General features: G+C 38.7%; 1 protein-coding gene and 1 non-coding gene across 4 annotated transcripts in view; both read left to right on the top strand.

Moving 5' to 3' along the window:
* AK5 (adenylate kinase 5) overlaps window positions 1-26,455 on the top strand; it is a 312,660-nt gene that overhangs the window by 134,246 nt on the left and 151,959 nt on the right. For all 3 annotated transcript variants that reach the window (XM_012442778.2, XM_064372526.1, XM_064372527.1), the window contains exons 7-8: window positions 5,074-5,164; window positions 12,762-12,838. In XM_012442778.2, coding sequence (XP_012298201.2) covers window positions 5,074-5,164; window positions 12,762-12,838 — 168 coding nt within the window. The remainder of the gene's footprint in view (window positions 1-5,073; window positions 5,165-12,761; window positions 12,839-26,455) is intronic.
* LOC135273494 (U7 small nuclear RNA) lies at window positions 15,531-15,592 on the top strand. Its single transcript, XR_010341284.1, has one exon. It is a non-coding gene; the product is annotated as a U7 small nuclear RNA (small nuclear RNA).

A 26,455-nucleotide genomic window follows, 5' to 3' on the forward strand; every position in this document is an offset into this window, starting at 1 on the left:
TTCGAGACCAGCCTGGCCAACATGGTAAAACCCTGTCTCTACTAAAAATACAAAAATTAGCTGGGCAGCCGGGCGTGGTGGCACATATCTGTAATCCCACCTACTTGGAAGGCTGAGGCAGGAGAATTGCTTGAGCTCAGGAGACGGAGGTTGCAGCGAGCTGAAATCATGCCACTGCACTCCAGCCTGGCCCACAGAGCGAGACTCTATCTCAAAAAAAAAAAAAAAAAAAAAAAAGAGTAGAAGCTACAGTGTTGAGACTTCCACCTCTTACCAAGTTGGAATGAAAAAGACTGGATTTTTCTTTCCCACATGAAATAAATAAATAAACAGAAGAAAACCTTCTTAAGGAAACAGTGTTCAAGAAACTGGACATCAAGCAATGAAGTGGTCCCTGGTAGAAGGGAAACAAATGCAGTGAGTCCTGCAGAGCCTGGAGATGTTTCCAGGCGACAGTGCAGGAAAAACGAAACCCTTTGGAGACTGGTGGATTCCATGAGTTGAGGAGATGGAGCTGAGAGTCCAAGAAATCAAAGTGGCTAGAGTTTGCAGGACAAAAGTATCAGAGATGAGAGAGATGCACAGATAACTCTGGAAATATGCAGAGGGCCTAATCAGATATTCAGCGGCCACCTTGTATCTGTTTTAGTGACTGCCTGGTTTTTTCCCCTTGCTTTTAGAAAAAACACTTACCGGAGTAGAATGGCTGCCTTTGTCTTAGTACAATGATCTTATACCACCTGGTAGGATGGAAAGTGTCAGTCATCCCAAGTTCAAATCCCAGCTCTTCTGCATCCACATGGGGAAATTGCCTGATGCTGAGAAAAAAACATCCAAAAAGATTAGAGGAAACAGTACCTGGTGCTCACACCAGGCTTGGAATAGTGCCAGTGTCCTTCAGATAGACTGGAAAACTTCATAATTCACAAAACGCTGGGGAGAGGCTTTGCTCAACAGTGGGGAATAATTAGCCCTAAACTAAACATTGCTCTGATCCAACCTAACAAATCTTAGAAGCAAGACCTGAAAGATGAAATTGTTTCCAAGTAACTAAACTACATTCCAGAATATTTATAGAAATACTAAAATATCCAGCACCCAACAAGGTCAAATTGTCAGTGTCTAGCATCTGGTAAAAAAATTACCAGGCATACAAAGAAACAGGAAAATATACCCATAATGAGGTAAAAAAATCAACTGAAACTGACTCAGAACTGACACAAATGTTAGAATCAACAGAGAAAGACATTAAAAGTAACTGTAATTATATTTCAGATGTTCAAAAGCTTAAATAGAGACATGGAAATTTTTTTAAAGGCTCAAGTCAAACATTTAGAGTTGAAAACTACAATGTCTGAGATGAAAGCTATCTAGGATGGGCTTAACAATATATCTACACAATGGAACACTAATGAGTAATGAAAAGGAATGAACTATGGATATAACAACATTAATGAATCTCAAAATAATAGTGCTGAGTGAAAGAACCCAGGCAAAAAAAGATTGCATACTGTATTATTTTATGTAAAATCTAGAAAATGCAAAATAATCTGTAGTTACAGAAAGCAGATAAAATGGTTACCTGAGGAGAGGAGAAGGTATCCAAAGGGGCATGAGGAGTGCTTGGGGGTGATGGGTATGTTAACTATTTTTATTTTTATGATGGTTTCATGGGTGTATACATATGTCAAAACTTATTTGTTTTTCTAAATATAATTTCAACTTTTATTTTGATTTGAGGGTACATGTGCAGATTTGTTACCTGGGTATGTTGCATGCTGCTGAGGTTTAGAGTATGATTGACCCCATCACCCAAGTAGTGAATACAGCACCCAATAGGTAGCTTTTCAGACCTTGTCCCCCTCTTTCCCTTCACTCTCTAGTAGTCCCAGTGTCTGTTGTTCCCATCTTCATCTCCCTGTGTACCCAGTGTTTAGCTTCCACTTATAAGTGAGAACATGTGGTATTTGGTTTTCTGTTCCTATGCTACTTCACTTAGTATAGTGGCCTCTAGATGCTTCCATGTTGCTGCAAAGGACGTGATTTCATTCTTTTTTATGGCTGTGTCTTATTCCATGGTGTATATGGACCACATTTTCTTTATCCAGTCTACCATGGGGACCCAGGTTGATTCCATGTCTTTGCTATTGTGAATAGTGCTGTAATTGAACATATGAGTGCATTTGTCTTTTTGGTAGAATGATTTATTTTCTTTGGATATATATACACAATAATGGAATTCCTGGGTCAAATGGTAGTTCTGTTTTAAGTTCTTTGAGAAATCTCCAAACTGCTTTCCACAATGACTGAACTAATTTATACTAACACAAACAGTAAAAATGTTTCCTTTTCTCTGTAGCCTCTCCAGCATCTATCTTTTTTTGACTTTTTAATAATTGCCTTCTGACTGGTGTGAGATGGTATCTCATTGTGGTTTTGATTTGCATTTCTCTGATGATTAGTGATGTGGAGCATTTTTTCATGTTTTTTGGCCACTCATGAGTCTTTTTCTGAGAAGCATTTATGTCTTTTGCCCACTTTGAAATGGGTTTTTTTTTTTTTTTTTGCTTGTTGAATTGTTTTAAGTTTCTTATAAATTCTGGATATTAGACCTTTGTGGGATGCGTAGTTTGTAAATATATTCTCTCATTCTGTCGATTGTATGTTTATGCTGTTGACAGTTTCTTTTGCTATGCAAAAGCTCTTTAGTTTAATTAAATTCCACTTGTTAATTTTTAAAAGTTATAATCACCATACTTTAAATATGTGCAGTTCATTGTACATCACTTAGAACTCAGTAAAGCTATTTTTAGTTTTGTTTGTGATTTTATCTCTTTTTTTCTTTTTTTTAATTTTAATTTTTTGTTTGGGGGCACGTGTAAAGGTTTGTTACATAGGTAAACACATATCACTGGGGTTTGCTGTACATATTATTTCATCACTCAGGTATTAAACCCAGTACCCAATAGCTGCCTTTTCTGCTTCTCTGCCTCTCTTCCCCCATCCCCGCTCAAGTAAACCCCAGTGTCCGTTGTGTCCTTATTTGTGTTCATAAGTTCTTATCATTTAGCTCCTACTTAGAAGTGAGGACATGTGGCATTTGGTTTTCTGTTCCTGCATTAGTTCGCTAAGAATAATGACCTCCAGTTCCATCCATGTTCCCACAAAAGACGTGATTTTATTCCTTTTTATGGCTGCATAGTATTCTGTGGTGTATATGTACCACATTTTCTTTTTCCAATCTGTCATTGATTGGCATTTAGGTTGATTTTATGTCTTTACTATTGTGAATAGTGCTGCAATGAACGTTCACGTGCATGTGTCTTTATGGGAGAACGATTTATACTTCTCCGGGTATACACCCAGTAATGGGATTGCTGGGTCAAATGATAGTTCTGCTTTTACTCTTTGAGGAATTGCCATACTGCTTTCCACAATGGTTGAACTAATTTACACTCCTACCAACAGTGTATAAGTATTCCCTTTTCTCCACAACCTCACCAGCATCTGTTATTTTTTTACTTTTTAATAATAGTCATTCTGACTGGTGTGAGATGGTATCTCATTGTGATTTTGATTTGCATTTCTCTAATGATCAGTGATATTGAGCTTTCTTTCATATGCTTGTTGGCTGCATGTGTGTCTTCTTTTGAGACATGTCTGCTCATGTCCTTTTTCCAATTTTTAATGGGGGTGTGTGTTTTACTCTTGTAAATTCAAGTTCTTTGTAAGATGCTGGATGATAGACCTTTGTCAGATGCATAGTTTGCAAATATTTTCTCCCATTCTGTAGGTTCTCTATTTGTTGGTAGTTTATTTTTCAGTGCAGAAGCTCTCAAGTTTAATTAGATGCCACTTGTCAATTTTTGCTGTTGTTGCAATTGTTTTTGGTATCTTTGTCATGAAATCTTTGCTTGTTCCTATGTCCAGGATAGTATTGCCTAGGTTGTCTTCCAGTAATTTTATAGTTTTGGGTTTTACATCTAAGTCTGTAATTCATCTTGAGTTCATTTTTATATATGATGTGAGGAAGGGATTCAGCTTCAGTCTTCTGCATATGGCTAGCCAGTTATCCCAGCACCATTTATTGAATAGGAAGTCTTTACCCCATTGCTTGTTTTTGTCATAGTAAAGCTATTTTTAAAAACTAAAGAGACAAAAATGTATTAACAAACCACTGAAAAACTTGGAAAATAGAGAATTTGTAAATATAACATTTTAAAATATTTAAAATGTAAATTTTAGAGAATGGTAAAATAAATATTTAAATCTATAATTTTTGTTACATCTAAATCTATAGAATCTGTAGACTGCATCTATAATATTGTATCTAGTATAGTATCTGAAATTTGTTTTGGAGGTGGTGGTGGTGTTGTTTTTGGAGACAGAGTCTCAGTCTGTCCCCCAGGCTGGAGTTCAGCAGTGCCATCTTGGCTCACTACAACTTCTGCCTCCCAGGTTCAAGTGATTCTTGGGCCTCTGTCTCCCAGATAGCTGATACTACAGGCATGTGCCACCATGCCCAGCTAATTTTTTTGTATTTTTAGTAGAGATGGGGTTTAGCCATATTGGCCAGGCTGGTCTTGAACTCCTAGCCTCAAGCAATCCACCTGCCTCAGCCTCCCAAAGTGCTAGGATTACAGGTGTGAGTCACTGCACCCAGCCTCTTTGTGTGTGTGTGTGTGTGTTTTTAACAATAAGGTTAGAACATCTTTCCTCTTACTGTTTAAGAACTATATATTTTCATATTTTTCAAATTAGGAAAATGAAGTCAGAAAGCCACAAGGTAAATTTCAGTTATTTTTTCTAAAATGTGCTCCATAAATTAAGAAAATATTACACATTTTTTTAAACCATAAGTGACTGTACATTTACCCCCTAATACTCTTCTCTGTTCAATAGGAGGTCTGGGCTTAAAACCCTCTGAATGTCTGATTAAAGACTCAAATGCTTTAATTCCTGTTGTTCTGCTTCATTAGAGATACAGTTGTGTGATGGATGCTCATTATATTCTTGAATTAACTAATTTGTGTATTCTCACATTCCAAACTTGTCTGTCCTCATTTCCCCCAGTTTGATGCTGACCGTGATGAGGATGAGGTGTTCTATGACATCAGCATGGCAGTTGACAACAAGTTATTTCCAAACAAAGAGGCTGCAGCAGGTAAGTCACTGTGTCCTTTAGACAACAGTACACCGTGATCACCTGCCAAATGTCTGGGACTTTGTATTAATGGATGAAGCTCAACAAAATGCCACACAAGGTTTAAGGATGACACCATTCTCAAAGTCTCATACTTTCTGGTGTAAAAATAAAAGTACAAAACAAAACAGAGAGGAAGGGCTATAAATCTGTTCCTTATGGTTGCTGCTTTTCTTCCAGTCATTGCACATGTAAATTAGCAGGTAGTCACAATGTAACATAGGGCCTATGTTACTATAAAAGAAAAATATCTAAACCCATACTTTGTGTAACAATTAAAATTTACAATATCTTCAGGACCCCCTAACTCATAGGATAGGTTTCTCCCTCGTTGCCTGGAAAAGGCATCCCCTCCAATCTGGTAGCCACTCGCATCCCAACACACAGCTCCTGGGTGACCCTCCCCCTTTTCTTCCTAAGTGCTCTTGCCTGAGCTTTGACTTTGGACGCTGATGTAGAGTAATCACACTCCCTAATGGAGGCAGTACTCACAGACTTTTGACTTTGGACGCTGATATAGAGTAATCACACTCCCTAATGGAGGCAGTACTCACGGACTTTTGACTTTGGACGCTGATGTAGAGTAATCACACTCCCTAATGGAGGCAGTACTCACGGTTCTGTCCTGACCCTCCTCTCATTCTCTCCTTACCCTGATCCTGAGTCAACTCGTTGTCACATGTGCCTTCAACATCAGTTCCATCTGGATGTCTCTCCAATCTTATTCTCAGTCTTGACCTTCTTTCTTCTGAGTAATGATCTCACAGGGTAAAGACCAAAAGCGTGGGGCTGTAAAGAAAAAAGGTTAAACACTTAACATTTTAAATCACTATTTGAAGCCACCTAAGAGCAGCTTCAAAGAAAGGCAAAATTACAAGGGTAAGGCGATAGTCTTTCTGGGCAGACCCACAGAATGCAGATAACTGATGTAAACTCATCCGCCTAATTTTCTGGTGAGATTTATAAAAAGTTGGCCTATTGCAAGAAAGATGAAATACTGAGAATCGTGTAAGATTGTGAAGCATGACTATTGCTGCTCTGAAAAATACTATGACTCCTGTGCTTTTCAACTTAATATTTTCTATAGAAGATGCTTTAGAGGTGACTACCTCTAACAACAAATATTTAACTGCTAGATATCCTCAGTTTGCTAATACAGTGGGGTGGGGGCGCTGATTGAAGCCACCCCTTCTTTAGGATGCCCAGGACTTTGTGGCTCGCTAGTGGTGTTCCTTCATTAGAGAGCCTTACCCTGCAGTGATGCAACTGTGCTGGTTTCTGCACTAATAGGAAACTACCCAAGGACGGGTGCTGTGTCCTCATTCTCTTAAAGCCCCCTTGGTAAAGTGCATAGTGCCTGAGCCTTAGCAGTGGCTTCCAGGTTATCTACTTTCTCCTCTCTATACCTCTGAGCTTGTAAACAGAAGACTCTGTGCTTACAGCCTCAACTCCCACTAACTCTTCCCCTCCTGAGACCCCCTGAAAGCTGGTTTCTGCTTCAGCCTTACAATAAATCTGTTTTCTCTAAAACAGCCCTTGGTGAATAAAGTGCAGTACACTAGAAGTAAATGCTGCCTCCCCTACAGGAGCCAGCCACCGTGTAACTCCAGGATACTCTCCCTGTTAAGGAACAATGGTGAAATCTCCTGGCTTATAAATGTTGATGACTCACCCAATAAATAAGTCATATTCATGGCCTCTACTCTGTGAATTGTCAGCCTCCAGGTTTGGTCCCTCCGCTATTCTTTTCTCTCTGAATTCTCTTTCTGCAGAATCTCAGCTGCCCCACAGCTCCCATATCGCCTCCTATGAATGGCATCCAATTCTCTTTCTCTCACCTTGACCTTTCTCCAGGGAGCCAGGCAGAAATGTTCTTGCCCGCACACTCCACACTGATCATCATTCCCCAGGGGCACCTTGGAAATCCAAACCTTTGTCTCTGTTCCCACTGCATTCACCAAACGCTTTGTCATTCCTCATCCCTGGCCTTTCTTGTCTGTCCTGAATCTCCGGCTGCCTTGGGGATCCTCACAAAATGCAGCTCTAATCATCCTGCCTTTCTGTGAAAACAAAACAAAACCTTCCATGACTCCTGTAGGCTGGCCACCAGTACCCTTAGCATGAAAGAAAGCTCCAAATGCTTTGCTCTCCTGCAGTGGTCCTGTTACTACAACATCACCTCCTCCACATCACTGGCACCAGCTCCCCCCAGTTCCCTAATACCTCAGTACCTTCCTGCCTCAGGCAGTTTCCACCTGCTCTTCTGTCTGCTTAGAAAACACCTCTCCTCTTTTGCTTCTCTCTACTCTCCCAACTCCATAGAGCCCCATCCTGCACCTGGCCAGATTCTACTTTGTGCCTCAGGGTAAACGTGGTGACTTTCTCAAGGAGACTTTTTCAGACCCCACCCCAGACTAGATTAGGCCCTTGAATAGCACCCTGTGACCCATAGGTATATCAGGCCTTTTCTTAGGATTACCATTGCTCTGACCCTTAACTCCCTCAAGTTCTGTCTGCAGTATCTCCTTCTCAATGGAGCCCTCCACCAACACTTCTAGCAAAGCCGTCTCGCTGCATCACTCAGCTGCTCTGGGCCTCCATTCCTTTATCTATAAAGAGGGGATAATAATAGCAGCTACCCCATGGGGTTGTTCTGAAGAATAAACGGTTTTTGTGTGCAAAGCATGTGGCTGTCACATTGAAAAGGCTATCTGTGAGTTCATGTCTTTGCAGAGGATTTGAGCATTCATGGGGAGAAACCACATCTTACACAATACAACTTTCCCCCTTTTCCTGGGTCTACTTCTGCTCTCTTCTCCCTCTCTGCCTCCCTCCCTCCCCCAACCCTGTCCTGGAGTAACTGAAAAACTCCTGCTTCCCCTTCTCACCCAGAGCAGCCCACCAACACCCAGACCCCTCAAAGAGTTCTAGTCCCAAATACTGTCAGAATATTTTTCCAAGTAAATACAGTGCTCTTCCTACACATTGTAATGAACACTTTCCATGCCGGTGGAATTCAAGCTCGATTCTCAGTGCTTAATACAGGGCAGGCACTTATAGGAGACATTTAATATTTGTAGCGTGGATCAATGAGCAAGAACTGTAAAGGTAAAGTGAAATGACTTTCATTTTCAGTCATTTGGTACATACACATTGAACACATATACCTTCTAAGTTTTGTTCTTAGATTCAGAGATGAAACAACCCTTACAGTTTAATTTTAATGAAACTGTAAATTAAACGTTTACAGTTTAATGAAAATTAAACTGTAAGCTACCCTGTATGAGACAGGACAAGGGAGAAACTGCTTTCCTCAGAGGGGGCAGTTTAAGGGTTGGAAGAGTTTTATTTACAGACACCCTTCCCTACTCAGGAAGCCCGGCAATTCTAAGAGTATTTTTATTGGGTACTCAAAGTGGGAGGAGGATTTTCCTAAAACTTTGACTTAAAGATCCACTAGGAGGAAAAACATCTGTAACCTTGTCCCAGAAAGTAATATGGTTAGCCTCTGGTACCTCCAAAGCCAATTTGTATCAGCTTCCCACTTAAATTTAAGGAGCCAACCTGAAAATAATATTCTAAAAGGCCATTCAGCATCTAAAACTAGTAGCACTGGGTGTTTTTTTGTGGGGTTCTGTATTTCAGTTCATACCTTTCTCTGTTATCTATAGAAAGAATATTTTTAAATCTGAAAAGAAATTGAAAAATTCAAAATAGGGGGAAATGAAAGCCATACTATCCCCTTTTCATAACATCCTAATTTTGCTGTCTTTTTTGAGTAACAAGATCATTACAGTTGTTTTATGTGTTAAATTATCCAACGAAAGAAGGCAGTAATGTATACATTTGTCTATATTTTCCTCTCTATTTTGTGTGTCAAACCTTAGACTATGATTAAAGGTCCCATTTTCGGCAAACCAAGAAACCAATGCTAAATGAAAATGAAAGCCATTCAATCATTATCCAAGCTGATAATGATATCCTTTGTCTGTTGCCTCCTATCATATATTAATACTGTTGCCAAGAGCAACAATGTTTCAAGAAATTTCATCCCTAATGATACAATAAAATTCCTAAGAGCATTTTATTTAGACAGAGCAAGACTCCATCAAAAAAAAAAGCATTTTATTAGGAAATCCAATCACTCTTTCTTTTAAACAAAGGTCTTTTATTCTTCCATTGCTGAAGATAGTTTTTCAATTATCTTGCTCTGTTTTCAAATGTTAACATGTAATATCCATTAATTGAGTTGTTTAAGAGCACTTCATGTGGTCCTTTTTGAAAACAACTGAAAGAACAGTTTCTAACTAAACAAAATAAGTAGGACACAGGTACTAAAAAGCAGCTGTATGTTTAAGAAGATTTCATGTTCAAATCAGAGTACTCACTCCACATGAATCACTCTAAATACAGGTGAAGCGAGGGTATCATTTGAATCCAAGTAGCTATCATAACTTCCACTAGTCAGTGACAGATGATCATCATATTGTGGAGGTAATGAAAGTAAGTAAAATTTGTGTTATCTTTAATGATGCTGTCAATAGCAGCTTCCTAGAAAGGAGCATTGATTGTTACCAGCTTGAATGAGACTCCTTAATTCCACTTCTGATTGTTCCATTTCCACAGCCACCCCTGTGACCTGTGTGATCATCAACCACTAACTGTTCCTCATTTTCTCAGCACATGGACTTGGCAGTATGCTTCCCCAGGTTCTTTCCTGTAGAGCACTGCAGTGAAAGAGAGTCTGAGTAAACCCATATAGATTGCCCCTGCTTAGAATTTGGAGTCAGCATGGTTGTTAGAAAGAGAAGTAGGAGCTACTGGTTCTGCCTTTGGTCTCAGGCACTTTCTACATGACCTAGCCCAAGATTTTTTTTTTTTTAACTTTTCTGCATCTCATTTTCCTCTTTTCTAAAATGAGAAGTGGGATCCTGTGAAATAGACATTGAAAGTCATGGCAAAAACCACAATTTCTTTTGTACCAACCTGACAGTTCTAAAATGTCTATTATCTTATAATGGAAAAATATATATATTTTTGTTTCTGATACTTACTGCCACACAACAGAAGTGCAAACTCACCTTCAAACTGCGCTTTAACACAGTCAAGTATTTTGGCCTCAAGACGTACCTTACAAAATTCTTTATTTGAAACAAATACCAAAAGTACAAAGGTAGAAAAATTATATATAATCCCATTAATTTAAAATTATATATGTAAACTAAAGCTTCCCACCTCTCCCCTCTGATCTCTGCTAATAGCATGGTGTGTAGTCTTGCCAACTGTAGTCTAGCATCCACCTTCTGAACAGTGGTCTGGCAAGGGCTGTGCTGGCGATGTGACTAGCATCACCCAGGATTGTTCCGAACACACTTATGCAACTCTTTGTGGCAACTCTGTGATTACTTTTCCAAAATGGTTTCACAGTTTAATATGTCCATTTTGAAAAACTTTATCATTCTTTAAAAAAAAAAGTAAAGATATAAACACAGTGAACACTGGTTTTACTGCTTAGAACTTAATCAACTTGCTAATGGCTATTTGTCAAGTCAGAAGACAACAGGGACAATGATGAGAAGAGAAAGGGAAAAAAGAAAAGATAAGAAAAGACTGTGTGAGGACATACCCCAACTCATTTTGAAAGAAAATATGAAAGCAACATCAGGGACAGGTCTATATGTGAGAAATGTTTGAGATGCTTGACGTTTTTAAAAAATTCATCTTCATTATGCATTACTCATTGTATATTTTGACTAAGAATTATTTGCCAAGGCCAAGTTTACAGTGAAATATAGGATGGATTGCTTTTTCACAGGATATATAATATTTTATGGGCAGCACTGAATTCAGTCTTTCTGGCTAGTTAGATGATATATATTTCCTAGCAGGAAAGAGTTATTAAATGAGAATGATGAATCAGTTGTGCTTCAGAAGTCTCATTGTAAAAATTACCAGTTTAAGTCTGAGCCTTGGGGATTCATGGGTAAGTGATTTAATGAAACCTGTAGTACCTAAGGGAAATAATCTCTATTAAGTTAACCTGATTTTTCTCACCTTCAGCAACTAAGGCGACCCGAAGGCTTGAGGAAAAACTAGAGTTTTCATGGAGTAAGCAAACTCAGCCCTTCCTATTTCTGGAAACCCCTTACTCTCCTCCCACTCTGTACTTTGCTCATGGTGTTCCTTCTACTGTGCGGGGGAAACCCCACAGGAGCCGAGGCCTCAGTCTGCTCTCATATAAATATAGAATTAGAAAAGAATTAGAAATATAGTTGCATAGTTATTCCTATATATAATCATAAATAATCACATAGTTATTGACATGTAATCATAAATATGTACACATATCATATAATCTTTCATCTTACTCATATGTCTCAGGTCAAGAAGTATGGGACTGAGGTGGCATTGGAAAAAGAGGGGACCCTAAGGCAAGATGCTCTAAGTCCTCTGTCACGCCCGCATAAGGGCTGCTGGAGGACGCCTCGGCTGTGCGGCAGCACCAGCACTGTGAAAGCGCCCGCTGTTTAGCCAGCTAGGGAAGGAGACGTCCGAGATGGCCGAGATGTCTCCTTCCTTGAGGGAGTTAGGAGAAAACGCCGCTCTTCCAAGCTCTTGTGGTAGGCCTGGCAGCTGTCAGGGAGGCCCATAGACATCTGGGGGCTTAATTGTCTCTGTGATGCTGTGCTTCAGCGGTCGCGTTCCATGTCTACTTTCATGTTCTGCTTCTGTACCTGGTTCCTCTCTTTCTTAAAAGATAAGAATTAGTAATTGTAACATAAATCTTAGTGACCTTGTTATTTCTTGACAAGTATGAAAAACGTGATGATGCCTTAGGTTTCCTCCTCGCCTCGGCTTCTTGAAAATCCTGAGCCCCTGTCTCCAAGACATGAGATTTACCTGACTCTATCACTGACCACCATTACCTCTCCCTACCTACGCTTCCTCCTGTTTTGTACTCAGTAAAAGTCAGAGTGTCCAGGCACTCCAGGCCACTGCCGGACTCTGAGTTTTGGTTGGCAGTGGACCCCTGGGCCCAAACTTTCTTTTCTCTATCTCTGTGTCTTGTGTCTTTATTTTCACAGTTTCTCATCTCCACACCAGCAGGGATGGGCTCACAGGACCCCGTAGGGCTGGACCCTACATTCTACCTCTGTTATTATTGCAAATCCTGAAACTGCTCCCCCTCCTGATGACCTGTATTCAAAGTTCAGGATCATAGATCTTTGTGAAGGATCCTAACTCCACCATCACCTCCACTACTAGTCAGTATTAGTAGCTCACTCTCTTGGGTTGCTGAACCTTTAATAATAACCTCTTATTGACAAATTATTCTCCCTCACAATATTTTCTTCTTCTTAAGGGTGCAGACAGTATCCAGAGTCACTGCACTTTCAATCTCCAGCAAAACATTGTACCTGGCAGATGAGAAGAGTACAGAAATGTTTCTGAATTTTAATGTAACATAGGAAAATATGGGAATCTAGTGAGAGATTGTTTGCTTTAAAAACGTACACTGACAACCTCCATCCACTAGTCTTTTCTTTCCTAATTTTAGGTTCAAGTGACCTTGATCCTTCGATGATATTGGACACTGGAGAGATCATCGATACAGGATCTGATTATGAAGATCAGGTAATTAAAATCTAAAAATAGTACTCTATTTAAATGTTTTTAAGTTGAACATTTATAAATGTTTTATGAAAATTTGAATTATAAAAACTCATTTTGTAAAATATATACTCATTTTGTGAAAATGTATATGTAATAACATATTACATGATAAATTACAGTAGTCTACAGCTTTTATTCACTAAGTTTGGCTCTTTGGCACTCACTCATCCAAAGATCCAAAACAGCAGTGAATTAAGGAAAACTTTGTGGTTGAAAGTTAACATGGGATAGAAGTGAGGTTCTCTTGCCCAAGAATTTGCCTGTGTCTCTATCCCTTTCCACTAATGAACTAGTAATATTTACTAAGCATCTGCTACAGGTTCTGAGCTCTGCTATTTTATTGCTAACTCTATCAGTCCATTTTCACGCTGCTGATAAAGACATACCTGAGACTGGGCAATTTACAAAAAAAAAAGAGGTTTAATGGAGAACTCACAGTTCCACATGACTGGGGAGGCCTCACAATCATGGCAGAAGGCAAGGAGGAGCAAGTCATGTCTTATATGGATGGCAGCAGGCAAAGGGAGAGCTTGTGCAGGGAAACTCTCGATTTTAAAACCATCAGATCTTGTGAGACCCATTCACTATCAGAACAGCACAGGAAATAGCCCCCATGATGCAGTCATCTCCCACCAGGTCCTTCCCACAACATATGGGAGTTTTGGGAGGTACAAGATGAGATTTGGGTGGGGACACAGAGCCACACCGTATCACTAACCTGTGGAAGGGAGTGATGACCAAGGAATGCATAGCCACGAAGGTAAGTATATTTTCTCTCTGAATAAAACTGAAGACATTTATCTGGGTCATTTTCCTCTCAACAGAAGAACTCTGTCTGCTGCTGTGTTTTAATGAACCAAAATAGTTGGCAAATGATCCAACTCCCTAATTAGGCTTTATTTTTGAAAAAGGAAAATGTCCAAAACTTTCTTCCGCCTCTCATCAGCGCTCCTTAGCAATGGCTAAAAGCCTAGTGAACATGTTCCTGAGGGAGCTTTTGTCTCCATCTTTAACTAATATTCATCACAAATAAAGCAAACAGATATGATCATTATCCACATGTAATGGCTGGCTGTATATTTCATACATATTCAGAAGCTATTTTCTTGAGTATTAAGTTCTTTCCTTATAGCACACAGCAAGGAGATGATGTTGGCAAGTGCTATAATAGCTACCACATGTTTATAGTATTTTTTAACATCTATTAAGCACTTACTACATGTAAAACATCGTGCCAAGTTTCTTATATTAACTCACCAATTCTTCACAACATCTCTAGAAAGTAGGAATTATTGTCTCTATAGCACAGACAAAAAAAATAGGACTGGAAGAGTAATTTACCCAACGTTACATAAATGGTTTCACAGTGGGGTTGTGAACTTAGGGCACATTCTCTGGCATACCCAAGACTGGACAATTTACAAAAGAAAGAGGTTGTACTGCCCCTGCCACAATGTACTGCCTCCCATCCTACCCTCTAAAGACAGGCCATTCAGTGATATGTATTGGGAGCCTTTTCAGTTGCTGACCCCTAAGACCCCAGCAGAGGCTAATGCAAAACCACCACTTACAATCAAAAATTACAGACAGCACAAAGAAATGATCCACAACAAGGAAGCCAGCTAGTTAAAGAAATGGAGGCTCCACACCCCCAACAACTAGAAAGCACAGAAAAATCTGAAAGAAATCATAGTATAAGGATATTCAAAATATTGAAAGGGAAGATTCGAAGCCAGAAACAAATACATGAACAAATGGAAAGGAAGAAAGAAAAAGGAAAGAAACAGGCATTGTAGGCACATACAAAAATATTGTCATTGAAATAGAAATTCAATTAATGGTTGAATAGTAGACTAGATGCAGCTAAAAAGGGACTTAATAATAGAGTAGAGGAAATTGCTGTAGAATAAAACACAGAGCAGCTAAATAGTTGTCAAATATAAGAAAGAACTTAGGAGACATTGAGGATAGCATGATTGGTTCAACATATTCTAAAAGGAATTCCAGAATGAGAGAATGGAGGGGATGGAGGTAAGGTTGTATTTTAACAGATAAGAGTTGAGAATTTTGCAGAGATGAAAAAGACAAGTCCCAGTCCCAAGATGCAAGGAACATATCCAGTCCTGAGCAGGATTTTTTTAAATCCTCATCTATTCGTTTTTCATTTAGTCATTCAGGTATTAATTAGATACCTACTGTGTGCCAGTTTCTTTTTAGGTACTTGGAATATATAATTATGTAAAACAAGCAAAGGCTCTTGTAAAAAGGTGAAAATTGAGCAATGACTTAAAATTTTGAATATTCTTATATTATGATTTCTTTCAGATTTTTCTGTTCTTTCTAGTTGTTGGGGGTGTGGAGCCCCATTTCTTTAACTGTATCAGACTGGGGAAGACAGAGGGTAAACAATAAACATAGTAAATTAGTCAGTTCTCTAGATTGTCAAAGGTGATAAACTATGAGAAAAGAAAGTAGAACAGGGTAAGGGGGTTAGGAATGCTGGCGTTGGAACAGATTACTTAATGTATTAATCAGGATCTTCGTATTAAATGGTATGCCCTCATTAAAGAGGTGAAATTCGAGCAATGACTTAAAATATAACATAAACCAGCAGAAGATGGAAGAGAAACATAAAATATTAAAAGTGAAAATGTAGTGTTACAGCTCTTTTAGAATTTGTCCAGCAGGCTTTCTAGTTTTTGCTGGAAAGACCAGAGAAAATATTTTTTAAAAAAATTAAAAAGTGAAAATGCAATTCCTATAAAGGAATAATTTTGTTTGTAGCAGATTAAATGAAACAAGAACTTGCATTTATTTAGCACCTACTCTAAAGCAGAAATGTGTTTTACGGTTTACATGCATTATTGCTGATCCTTACAATAACTCACGAAGTAAGCTCTGTTAATCCCTAACTTATAGACAAGGAAATTGAAGCTCACAAAAGTTAACTGACTTCCCAAGACCATAAAGCTAGCAGATTTTAGTGTCAGGAATCAAACTTTGATTTGCCTGGCACCAAAATTTTTTCTCCACTTTCCCCACTCCAGTAAAGCTGTTAACAAGGTCACTAGTAATCTTTTGCCAATTCCAGTTAACCCTTTTTAGTTATCTTTCTTGACCTTTGCTGCATTTGACACTGTAAATGTAGGGATCACTACACTTTTTCTGAAGGGGCCAGGTAGCATAAGTATTTTAGGCTTTGTGGGCCCATATGGTCTCTGACAACTACTCAAACTTTGCCATCATTGTGCAAAAGTAACCATAACAATATGTCAATAATGAATGTGGCTTTGTTGCAGTAAAACTTTATTTGTTGATACTGAAATTTAAATTCCATATAACTTTCACGTCATTTATTTTCACCATTTAAAAATGTAAAATTTATTCTTGCTGAAAGGCCATATAAAAATAGGCAGCAGGGTGGATTTGACCTGCAGGCCATAGTTTGCTGACTCCTGTCGTGAACCACTCCCCAGCTCTTGACATTCTTTCCATTCGCTTCCAGCATTTCTAGAGCTTTTAATACTGGTCTACTTGCTTCCTATTTATTACCTCATTTTACCCTTAAAAAACTATGTTATTATTACCCCAATTTTACTGATGAGGAATCTGAGGCACAGAAAAATTAAGCAGTTTACCTAAGGTCACACCATTGGCAAGAGGTAAAGCCAGGATTCAAAAGGAAGAGCTAGGATTCAAATCCAGCTGTGTGACTCCAGAGTCAGCAGCAGGAAAGATAGACTAGGCTATGCTGGTGTAATAAATAAATCTAAAATCTGAGCGCTTTCCTTCCAGAGGTCCTTTTACACGTGACTTCCAAAGAGATCATAGATGGGAAGAAGAACTTGAGGAAGATGCACCTGTGTTTAATTGCAGATCACCCCATCTCACATTCAGTAGCAACCCTAGTTATTTGCTCTACCTAGATGCAAGGAGGCTGGGAAATGGAGCTTATTTATTTGCCCAGGAAGGGAGAGATGGGCTTGGTGAGCACCAAGCCAGTTTCAGTCACAAAGCTTCTGCTCCTTACCACAGGCTGCAGCACCTGCCTCCATATGATCCCTTGCTCTTACCTCTCACTTCACTCATTCTTGGTTTCCTTGCTGAACTCCTCTCCATCAGTCCATCATTTAAGTGGGGACACTCCCCAGCATACTGACTGTGGCCCCTTCTCTCCTAACTGCACATGTTCTCCTATGAGAAGCTCAGTCACAGCCATGGCTTTGACTTTACTTAGAGCTTCCTGGTGAGTTCCTGTTGCATATGTCTGACTACTACGTAACACCAGTTGGACTTCCCATGTGCATCTCAAATTCAACATGTCCAAAACCATGCTCACCATCTTCCCCCACAAAATCTGTTCTTCCTTCTGTTCTTCCTATTTCTGTGAATGATACCACCATTCTCCAGCTACCCAAGCCAGACACAAGGGTGTCTTCCTATCCTTCCTTTCTCTGTCTTCCTACATCAGTTTGATCAAGAAGCTACTCAGTTCTCCTGTGTAGGAATTGCTGCTCCCACTCCAGTTCCACTGGCTGTACTTTGGTTCACACTCTCAGCCAGCCTTCTAACCTGTCTCCTTGCCTCAGTCTGTTCACCCATCGAATTATCTTCCTGAAACCACACGCAATCATGGCATTCCATGGTATAAAACTTTTCTTGGCTCTTCATTGATTTCAGAATGAAATTAGACTCTCTTAGAAGATTCATAGAAACTTTCAAATCTGAATATGACAGCTACATTTTTCTTAAAACTCATCCATTGCCACACAAAGCCATTCTCAGTTCCCTCAAATGGGTCATGTTTGCACAGTCCCTTTCCTCTATATGGAAGCTTCCTCAATCCTATTGCTTCTGTCCCATGTGACCTCTACTCATGCACCATCAGGACCAAGCTTCCCCTCTAGGAAGCCCTTCTCTTGTTACAAGTTTGGTTCACCTTCTCAGGGGGCCCGAGATACTCTATGTTGTTAGATTATCTTGCATTTCAGGTGATATGTTCTGCTCTCTGTATCCTCAGTGCCTGCCATGGAGCCTGGCATATGACATATGCTCAGTAAATTCCCATTTGAACTGGAGTTCTTCTACTTAATGTGTGACATTTTTATGCCTTACTGAGCCCCTTTTGAGCCTCAGTTTTCCCTTTGAGAAAATGATGGTGACAACTCCACTTAGAAGTAGTGTTGTCAGAGGGAGTTCAGAGTACCTTGTACAGAATAAATGCTGAGTAAATGTGAGTTCCCTACCCTCCCTCCTCCAAATATGACTGAACTTTTTAAGATAGCCTTCTATAGCTGACAGGCCACCACTTCTTCAGCTAAGTGAATGCCAGTTGTCTGAGCACTTCTGATTCCTGGACTGGCATGTGACACACTTAGAAGTTGCTGCTCTATTCTAACAACAAGTAAAAAGCTGAACAACTGAAAAATCAACAGTCACTCTTAGATCTGTCAGAGAAGTGAGGTTAGAGGACAAACCATTGCACCAAAGATTGGAGAGACAACCAGAGAATCACAGCTTACCCGAACAGAAACCCACAAGCAGAAACGTCTGTGGAAGCCCGTACCTGGGCGAGAAACACCAGTGACAGTAGATGGAGGTTCCATGTGGACAATATGAGAGTTAAAAATCCCAGAGAGATCCAGTCATGGGACCACCACACTTCTGTAAATCTTACCTCCAGTAGCTTTGCCAGGTCTTCACAGCGAAAATCTGGAAAAATTCCCTTCAGTCTTCTGGCAGCAGGAGGAGAAAAAAGCAAAACAAAACAAAATTTGAAATATGCTAAAGCATTCTGTTCTTCTTAACAAGGCTTGCCCTCAGAAGAAACTATTTTACCAGGGCCTAACATTTCTAGAGCAAGAGAAAACCCAACTCTAGCCCCCTCTAGCCGTCCTGTCCCACCCAAAGGGAGAAAAAGTATCGAGAAGCACTGGCAAAGTTCACAGTCCAGGGGCACAGGCTCACCATGAGACTGAGACCTAATTTTAGGACTATAGAACACTTCCCTGGTCCCATACTTTATCACGGCATTAGTAACATTATTTACTGTGGTTCCTTTTATTCAGTATATTGTGTCCATCTGTTAAGGAAAAATTACAAGGTATATCAAAAGGCAAAAAACATGATTTGAATAGACTGACTAAGCATCAGAAACAGTCATATTTAGCAGGAATGTGGGATTATCAGGCCAAGAATATTTTATTTTATTTTATTTCATTTTTTAGAGACAGAGTTTTGCTCTGTTGGCCAGGTTGAAGTGCAGTGGCATGATCATAGCTCACTGCAGCCTTGAGCTCCTAAGCTCAAGCAATCCTCTTGCCTCAGCCTCTTGAGTAGCTAGGACTACAGATGTATACCACCATGCCTGGCTAATTTTATTTTTTGTGTGGATGGGGTCTTGCTATGTTGTCCAGGCTGGGAATTTTTATAACTATGATTAATATGCCAAGGACTTTAATAATACAAAATAGACCACATGCAAGAACAAATGGATGATGTAAGCAGAGAAGGAAATTCTAAGAAAGAAGCAAAAAGAAATTCTAAAGATCAAAAACACTGTAATATAGATGAAGAATGCCTTTGATGGGTACATTTAATAGACTACACATGGCTGGGGAAAGAATCTCTGAACTTAAGGATATGACAATAGAAATTTTCAAAACTGAAAAACAAAGGGAGAGACTGAAAAAACAGAACTGAATATCTGAGAAACGTAGGACAGCTACAAAAGATGTAACATATGCATAATAGGAGTACTGGAAGGAAAAGAAAGAGAGTAATGAACAGAAGCAATATTTGAAACAACATTTACTGAGAATTTCCCCCAGATTAATGAACAGCACCAAACCAGAGATCCAGGAATCTCAGAAAATACCAACCAGGATAAATGTCCCAAAACAAAAAGCCTTTGTATTCAAACTTCAGAAAATCAAAAATAGAGAAACAAATCTTAAAAGAAGCCAGATGCAAAAAATTCCTTTCCTGTAGTAGAGTGAAGATAAAAATCATGTTCACTTTCTTTTCAGAAAATTTGCATGTAAGAAGAAAATGGAAGAGAATATTTAAAGTGTTGAAAGGTGGAAAAAAAGCACCAACCTAGAATTCTGTGCTCAACAAAATTATCCTTCAAAAATGAAGGAGAAATAGACTTTCTGAGATCAACAAAAATTGGGGGAATTTGTTGCTGGCAGACCTGTCTGGCAATAAATTTAAAGAAAAGAAAAATGATATAGGGCCAGGTGTGGTAGCTCAACGCCTGTAATCCCAGCACTCTGGGAGGCCAAGGAAGGCAGGTGGCTTGAGGTTAGGAGTTCGATATCAGCTTGGCCAACATAGTGAAACCCGATCTCTACTAAAAATACAAAAAATTAGCCGGGCATAGTGGTGCATACCTATGGTCTCAGAATCTCAGGAGACTGAGGCAGGAGAATCTCTTGAACTTGGGAGGCGGAGGTTGCAGTGAGCAGAGGTTGCAGTGAGCCAAGATTGTGCCACCGCACTCCAGCCTGGGCAATAGAGCAAGACTCCATCTCAAAAAAAAAGGAAAAATGACATAGTTCAGAAACTCAGATCTATATAAAGAAAGGAAGAACATGAGAGCATGAATAAGTGAAGATAAAGACATTTTTCTTATTCTTAATCTAACAGATAAGTGTGTGCAAAATAATAGCAACAATATATTTAATTACATATGCTTATGATTATGTATACATGTTTATATATAAGTAAAATAAATGAGAGCAATGATACAAAGAACAGAAGGGAGGAATTAGGAATGTTTTATTGTTACAAAGTACTTGCACTACCTATGAAGCAGTAAAGTGTTATTTAAAAGTGGACTTGAATTATTTGCAAATGTTTATTGCAAACTCCAGGGAAACTACTTAAAAAAGTGAGAAAAGAAGTATAATTGGTATGCTCTTAAAGGTGAGAAAAAGACTCATAATGCTCAATTAAAACTACAAAAGTCAGAAAAAGTATGCAAGATAAAAATAGGAACAAAGAACAAATGCAACAAATAGGAAACAGTTTATGGTATATATTAATCCAAACTATATCAATAATCACTTTAAATTTCAGTTTAAATACACCAATCAAATGACGGCGATTGTTAGAGTGGATCAAAAAGCAAGACCCCACTATATGTTGTTTACAAGAAACCCACTTTAAGCATAAAGACACATATAGATTAAAAGTAAATAGAGAAAGATATACCATGCTAACACTAATCAAAAGAAAGCAGGAGTTGCTATATTAATTTCAGATAGAGCAGAATTTACAGGAAGGAAATTTAGAGGAAGGAAAGTTATCAGAAATTTTTAAAAAGAGCATTATATAATGATTAAGAGGTTAATTCTCCAAGAGGACATAATTCTTAATGTGTATGTGCCTAACAACTAACCATCAAACACATAAGGCAAAAACTAGTAGAATAGCAAGGAGAAATAAATGAATTCGCTATTCACTACTGAGACTTTAACACTCCTTTATCAGAAATGGACAGATCCAGCCAGCAGAAAATCAGTACAGATGTAGCTGAACTCAATAATACTACCAAACACCACCAGTCAACTGGATATAACTGAGATCTATAGACTGCTTTATCCAACAACAACAGAATACACATTCTTCTCAAGCTCACATGGAATATTCAACAAGACTACATTTTGGATTATAAAACATACCTTAACAAGTTTAAAAGAATATAACTCATATAGTGTCTGATCTCAGACCACAGTCAAATTAAACCAGTATTCAATAACAGAAAGACAGAAAATTCCCAAACACTTGGTGATTAAGCAGCACATTTGCACACACACACACACACACACACTCTGTCTCTCTCTCTCTCTCTCTCTCTTTCTCTTTAAGTTCTAGGGTACATGTACAGACACGTTGGGCCAAATAAAAAACCTCAAGACAAATGTTAAAATATTTTGAACTAAATGAAAATGAAAATTTAACAAAATTTTGGAGATACACCAAAAGCAGTGATGATGGTGAACTTCATACAATTGATTGCATATATTTGTATATACATTGAATTCATATATTAGAATAAAAGAAAAATTAAAATTAATAAAAGCTTCCACCATAGAAAACTAGAAAAAGAAGAGCAAATTAAGTCCAAAGGAAGCCAAAGAAAAGAACTAATAAAAATTAAAGCAGAAATCAATGAAATTATAAATAGGAAATCAAAACAGAAAATCAGTAAAACCAAAAGCTGGATCTTTGAAAAGATCCATAAAATCAATAAGCCTCTAGCCAGGCTAACCAAGGAAAAAAATAGAGAAGCACAAATTATTATCAGAGATATAAGATGGGAAATCACTACAGATCTCATGGACATTAAAGGGATAATAAAGAAATATTATTAACAATGCTATGCCCACAAATTTGACATGAAATGCACCAATTCCTTGAAAAACACAGCCAAGACTCACACAAGAAGAAACAAACTATCTGAAAAGATATATATCATTAAATAAGTTGAATCAATATCTAATAATCTCCCCAAACAGAAAGCTCTAGATTCATTGGTGAATTTTACCAAACATTTAAGGAAGAAATCATACTAATTCCCTATGAGAAGATAGAAGCAGAGGAAATATTTTCTGACTTATTCTATAAGTCATTCTCTATATACCAACACTAGACAAAGACATTACAAAAAAGAAAACTACAGACCAGTATCTCTATAAGTGCAGATGTGAAAACCCTCAACAACAGATGTAAAAAGCCTACAGCTAACATCATACTTAATGGTGAGAAACTCTAAGCTTTCCTGCTTTTCTGCTAAGAAAAGAAACAAGGCAAGGATGTCTCCTTTCACCATTGCTTTTCAGCATTATACATGGAAGCCTAAGCTAATGCAATAAGACAAGAAAATAATGTAGATTAGGAAGGAATAAATAAAAGTGTCCTTGTTCATAGATGAACACATAGAGTGGGAACTCACTTAGTACCACAAGGACAGAACCAAGCCATTCATGAAGGATCTGCCTCCATGACCCAAACACCTCTCATGGCCTCATCTCCAACAGTGGAAGTCACATTTCAACATGAGATAGGATGGGATAGAACATCCAAACCGTATCAATGACAGTGGCTTTTAGATATAAAACCATAGGCATAATTCATGGAAGAAAACATTCGCAAGCTGGACTCCATTAAAATGTAAAACTTCTGCTAATTGTCTGAGCAGAGTGTGTAGAGTTGCTGAACCCACACACTAAATTGAAAATGATACCAGGTTGACAAAGGTCACACCAAGGAAAATGTGTGCTGTTCTTCTCTGTGTACTTTTTTGTTCATTGAAAATACCTGCTCAACACAGAGAAAACTGTCACTTAGGTTCTCAAAACCTGAAGCCACACTTCTGCAGCTCCAGCTATCCAGGAGAACAATTGCCCCATCAATAATACTAGGTACTTTTTCCCATAGGACAAAAATCCAAACCCAAAATCAAAAACATTGATGCAGGTGATAGCGCAGGCTCTCTACTCCATTGTTAGGCTTATTTGTACCTTTGTCCCTTCAACCAGCTTCAAAGGAGGAGACATGCAGCTTGTCTTCAGACTTATACTCTATCCAAGTTCTTAATCCCAACCCTCCCATCTTACCTAGAACCTTGCTCCATTCAATGGTACTGCTTTTTTTCCACAATGCTCTCATCTGAAAAGTATCCTTCTCTGTCTACTAACCTACCACCCCTACTTTTAGGAAAGGAGAGAGCCATCAACAGTGCCAAATATCATAGAAAGGCCAAGTAAAATATTATCTTTCCTCTCCCCTTCCCTTTATCATCTAATATGATAAAAGAGAAGTTGGCTCCCTGATTCCATGTCCTCACCTCCCATTCTGCCCTATAAACCATCTTTATTTCCCAGTTCTTACAATGTCTGGGGTCCAAGACACTGATGACACTTCTACTTTCTCAAAACTCTTGCTTCCCTTGGCTTATGCCAGCACTATGGCCATTATTTCCTTGTATTTTCTCCCCAACATGGTTTTTCTTCCTCTGCCCTCTCTCTAAAGGTTGTGTTCACTAATTCCGTCCTAGGACCTCTTCTCTAATTACACAGTGATCCATCCAGGCTCATGCTTTCAACTTCATTGGTTTACTTATTTATTCAACTAATACTGAGAAAATTTAATGTGCCAGACTCTATATGAGGTGCTGGGGACACAGTGGTGAGCAAAAGATGACACAGTTTCTGCTATCATAGATCTTATAGTAGAAATAGACAAGAATAGAATAGTCAGAGAAATAAAGTTAAAACTGTCAAGTACTTGGGAGAAGAGGTGCATGGTGCTGTGTGTAGATGTGGCCTGTGAAGTGAGGAAAGGCTTCTCTAAGCCAAGAGATTCTTGAATTGAGATCTGAAAGACTGGTCATAGGTAACCAAATATGTGTGAGAACAGGAAAGAATTGGGGAGAAGGGAAAGGGATGTTAAAAGAGGAAATAGCAGGATGAAGCAGGAAGAAGCATGGCATCCGAAAGAAGACCAGGATAGCTGGAGTGCAGATGAGCCTGGAAAGTAGGGCTTTGTAGAGAGATTTGGGGTTTTGACTTTATCCTAAGAGCAGTGGGAACCTTGAGGAGTTGAGGTTTTTTATGAGGGAAGAGAGTGTGTTGACATACTCATATTTGTGTTTATTTTTAAAAAAAAAATTGTTATGGCTGCAATGTGGAGAACACATTAGAGGAAAGCAGTCTATGGAGTTAAAAAAAAAAGGCATCTATAAAATCCAGAGGGAGAGGCTGCAGTGGTCCAAACAAGAGTTGATGGTGACACTGGAGTAAAAAAAGAGAACAGAGAGAAAGAGGTGTATTTGAGAAGAACTTATGAGGAAAATCAACAGGACTTCATGTTGGAATGATATGGGAGCCAACAGGGAATGAGCTATTGAAGGTGACTTCTGGGTTTTTAACTTGCACAGCTGGGTAGACAGTGGTGGCATTCACTGAGAAAAGACAAGTTCTGTAAAGATAGGGCATGAGTGTAATTTTAGACATGCTGAGTTCAAAGTGCCTCAACACATCCAAGTAGAAAATTTGAGTGAGTGATTAAATATACAGGTCTGGTGCTCAGAGGAAAGATCTGGGCTGGAAATACAAATTTATGAGCCTTTTTAATATAGATGGACTTGAATTTGCAAGTGGAGATAAGATAGAGAAAGAAAACAAAATTGAGAGGAGAAGAGGGTCTATAGCTGAACATCGAGGAAATTTAAAGCCTTAGTAGAGAAAGATGAAACAGCAGAAAGATGTGGAAGAAGCCATTAGAGAGATTCAAGGAAAATCAGTACAATGTGGTGTTCCAAAAGCCAAAAAAAAAAGAACAAAAATAACAGTATTTCAGGATGCAGGGAGTGCCAAATGTAGCTGAGAAGATAAGGACGAGAGAGACTGGAAAATAATCATTGAATACGGAGGAAACTGAGGACTTTACAAAGAGCTATAAAGTGAAGACACTTAAGCATGTTTAAACTCACAGGAAAGGTCTACTTGTTTGTGGAAAGGGGAATATACAAGCACAAGAGAGAGGCAAGTCTATCTGAATGTGGTAGGGCTGGGTTCTCCAGCCCTGGTGGAGACACTGGCCTGAGACCAACAGAGGAACCACATGTGAATTACGACAGAAGGAACATAGGATAGAAGGATGGGTTTATATATTTAATGGTGGGAAGTTGATGAGTTCCTGTAAGATGACTTCCAGAGGCAAAGCCATCTGTTGAGATTTCAAGGTTTCAAGAGAGAAGAAGCCTGAACTGTTGTGAAATCTAGCAGGCAGCGTGCTAAGGAAACACAATAGGATTACCAAGCATTTCATCTGATAGTGAATTGAGAGCCCATTTGCAATTAGTAACTGGAAATTTATTTTGACCAATCAGTCATTTTCACTTTTTTTCATTCTTCTTGCAAATGTTTATTGGGTGGCCCTAGGTAGCAGATACTTTTGTAGGCATTATACTGAGTGTTGCAGAACTTCTAGCAGGACACAGGGAAGGTCAGTAATTTTTTTCACACAGTGATGGAATTTTACCAAATATGTGCTTCAGAAAGACAGAGAGCAAAGCATTAACAGAGTTTAAGTGGTGATGAGCTGAGGATTCTAAGCAATTTAGGAAGGAAGTGGGTAGAGAACAGCTAACTGTTCTCTAAGCTTAGGGCATTGCCCTAAGCCCAATGCCCAAAAGAACTAGAAGCATATTTGACATCTTTAAAAATATAAGTCTATGTCGCTCTGTTAAATCCAGAGTGCTAGCTCTTGATTTAAAAGAATATTTGGTCCTAGCAATTGTGTCATCCTAAATAACAGATAGGGAAATTCTCTAACAGAAAAGGATGTTTATTCAGAAATGGGCATTGCAATAGGAATATGGGTGCCAATAGAGGTAAAGAAAGACAAAGGTTTTGTAAGAAAAAATAAGGAGGATTACATAATAGTTTTGAGATAATTATCCTTGGCTACAAGGATAAGTAACAAAGGTTGTGTCAGTCCAGGTTGGACAGGCAATTGCTGGACAGATGTCCTCAAATAAGTGTTTTTTTGTGTAAGTTTGTGATG

Source organism: Aotus nancymaae, unplaced genomic scaffold, assembly GCF_030222135.1.
Source record: "Aotus nancymaae isolate 86718 unplaced genomic scaffold, 86718_ANA_hifiasm-v0.15.2.pri h1tg000007l, whole genome shotgun sequence".
Classification (NCBI taxonomy): Eukaryota; Metazoa; Chordata; class Mammalia; order Primates; family Aotidae; genus Aotus; species Aotus nancymaae.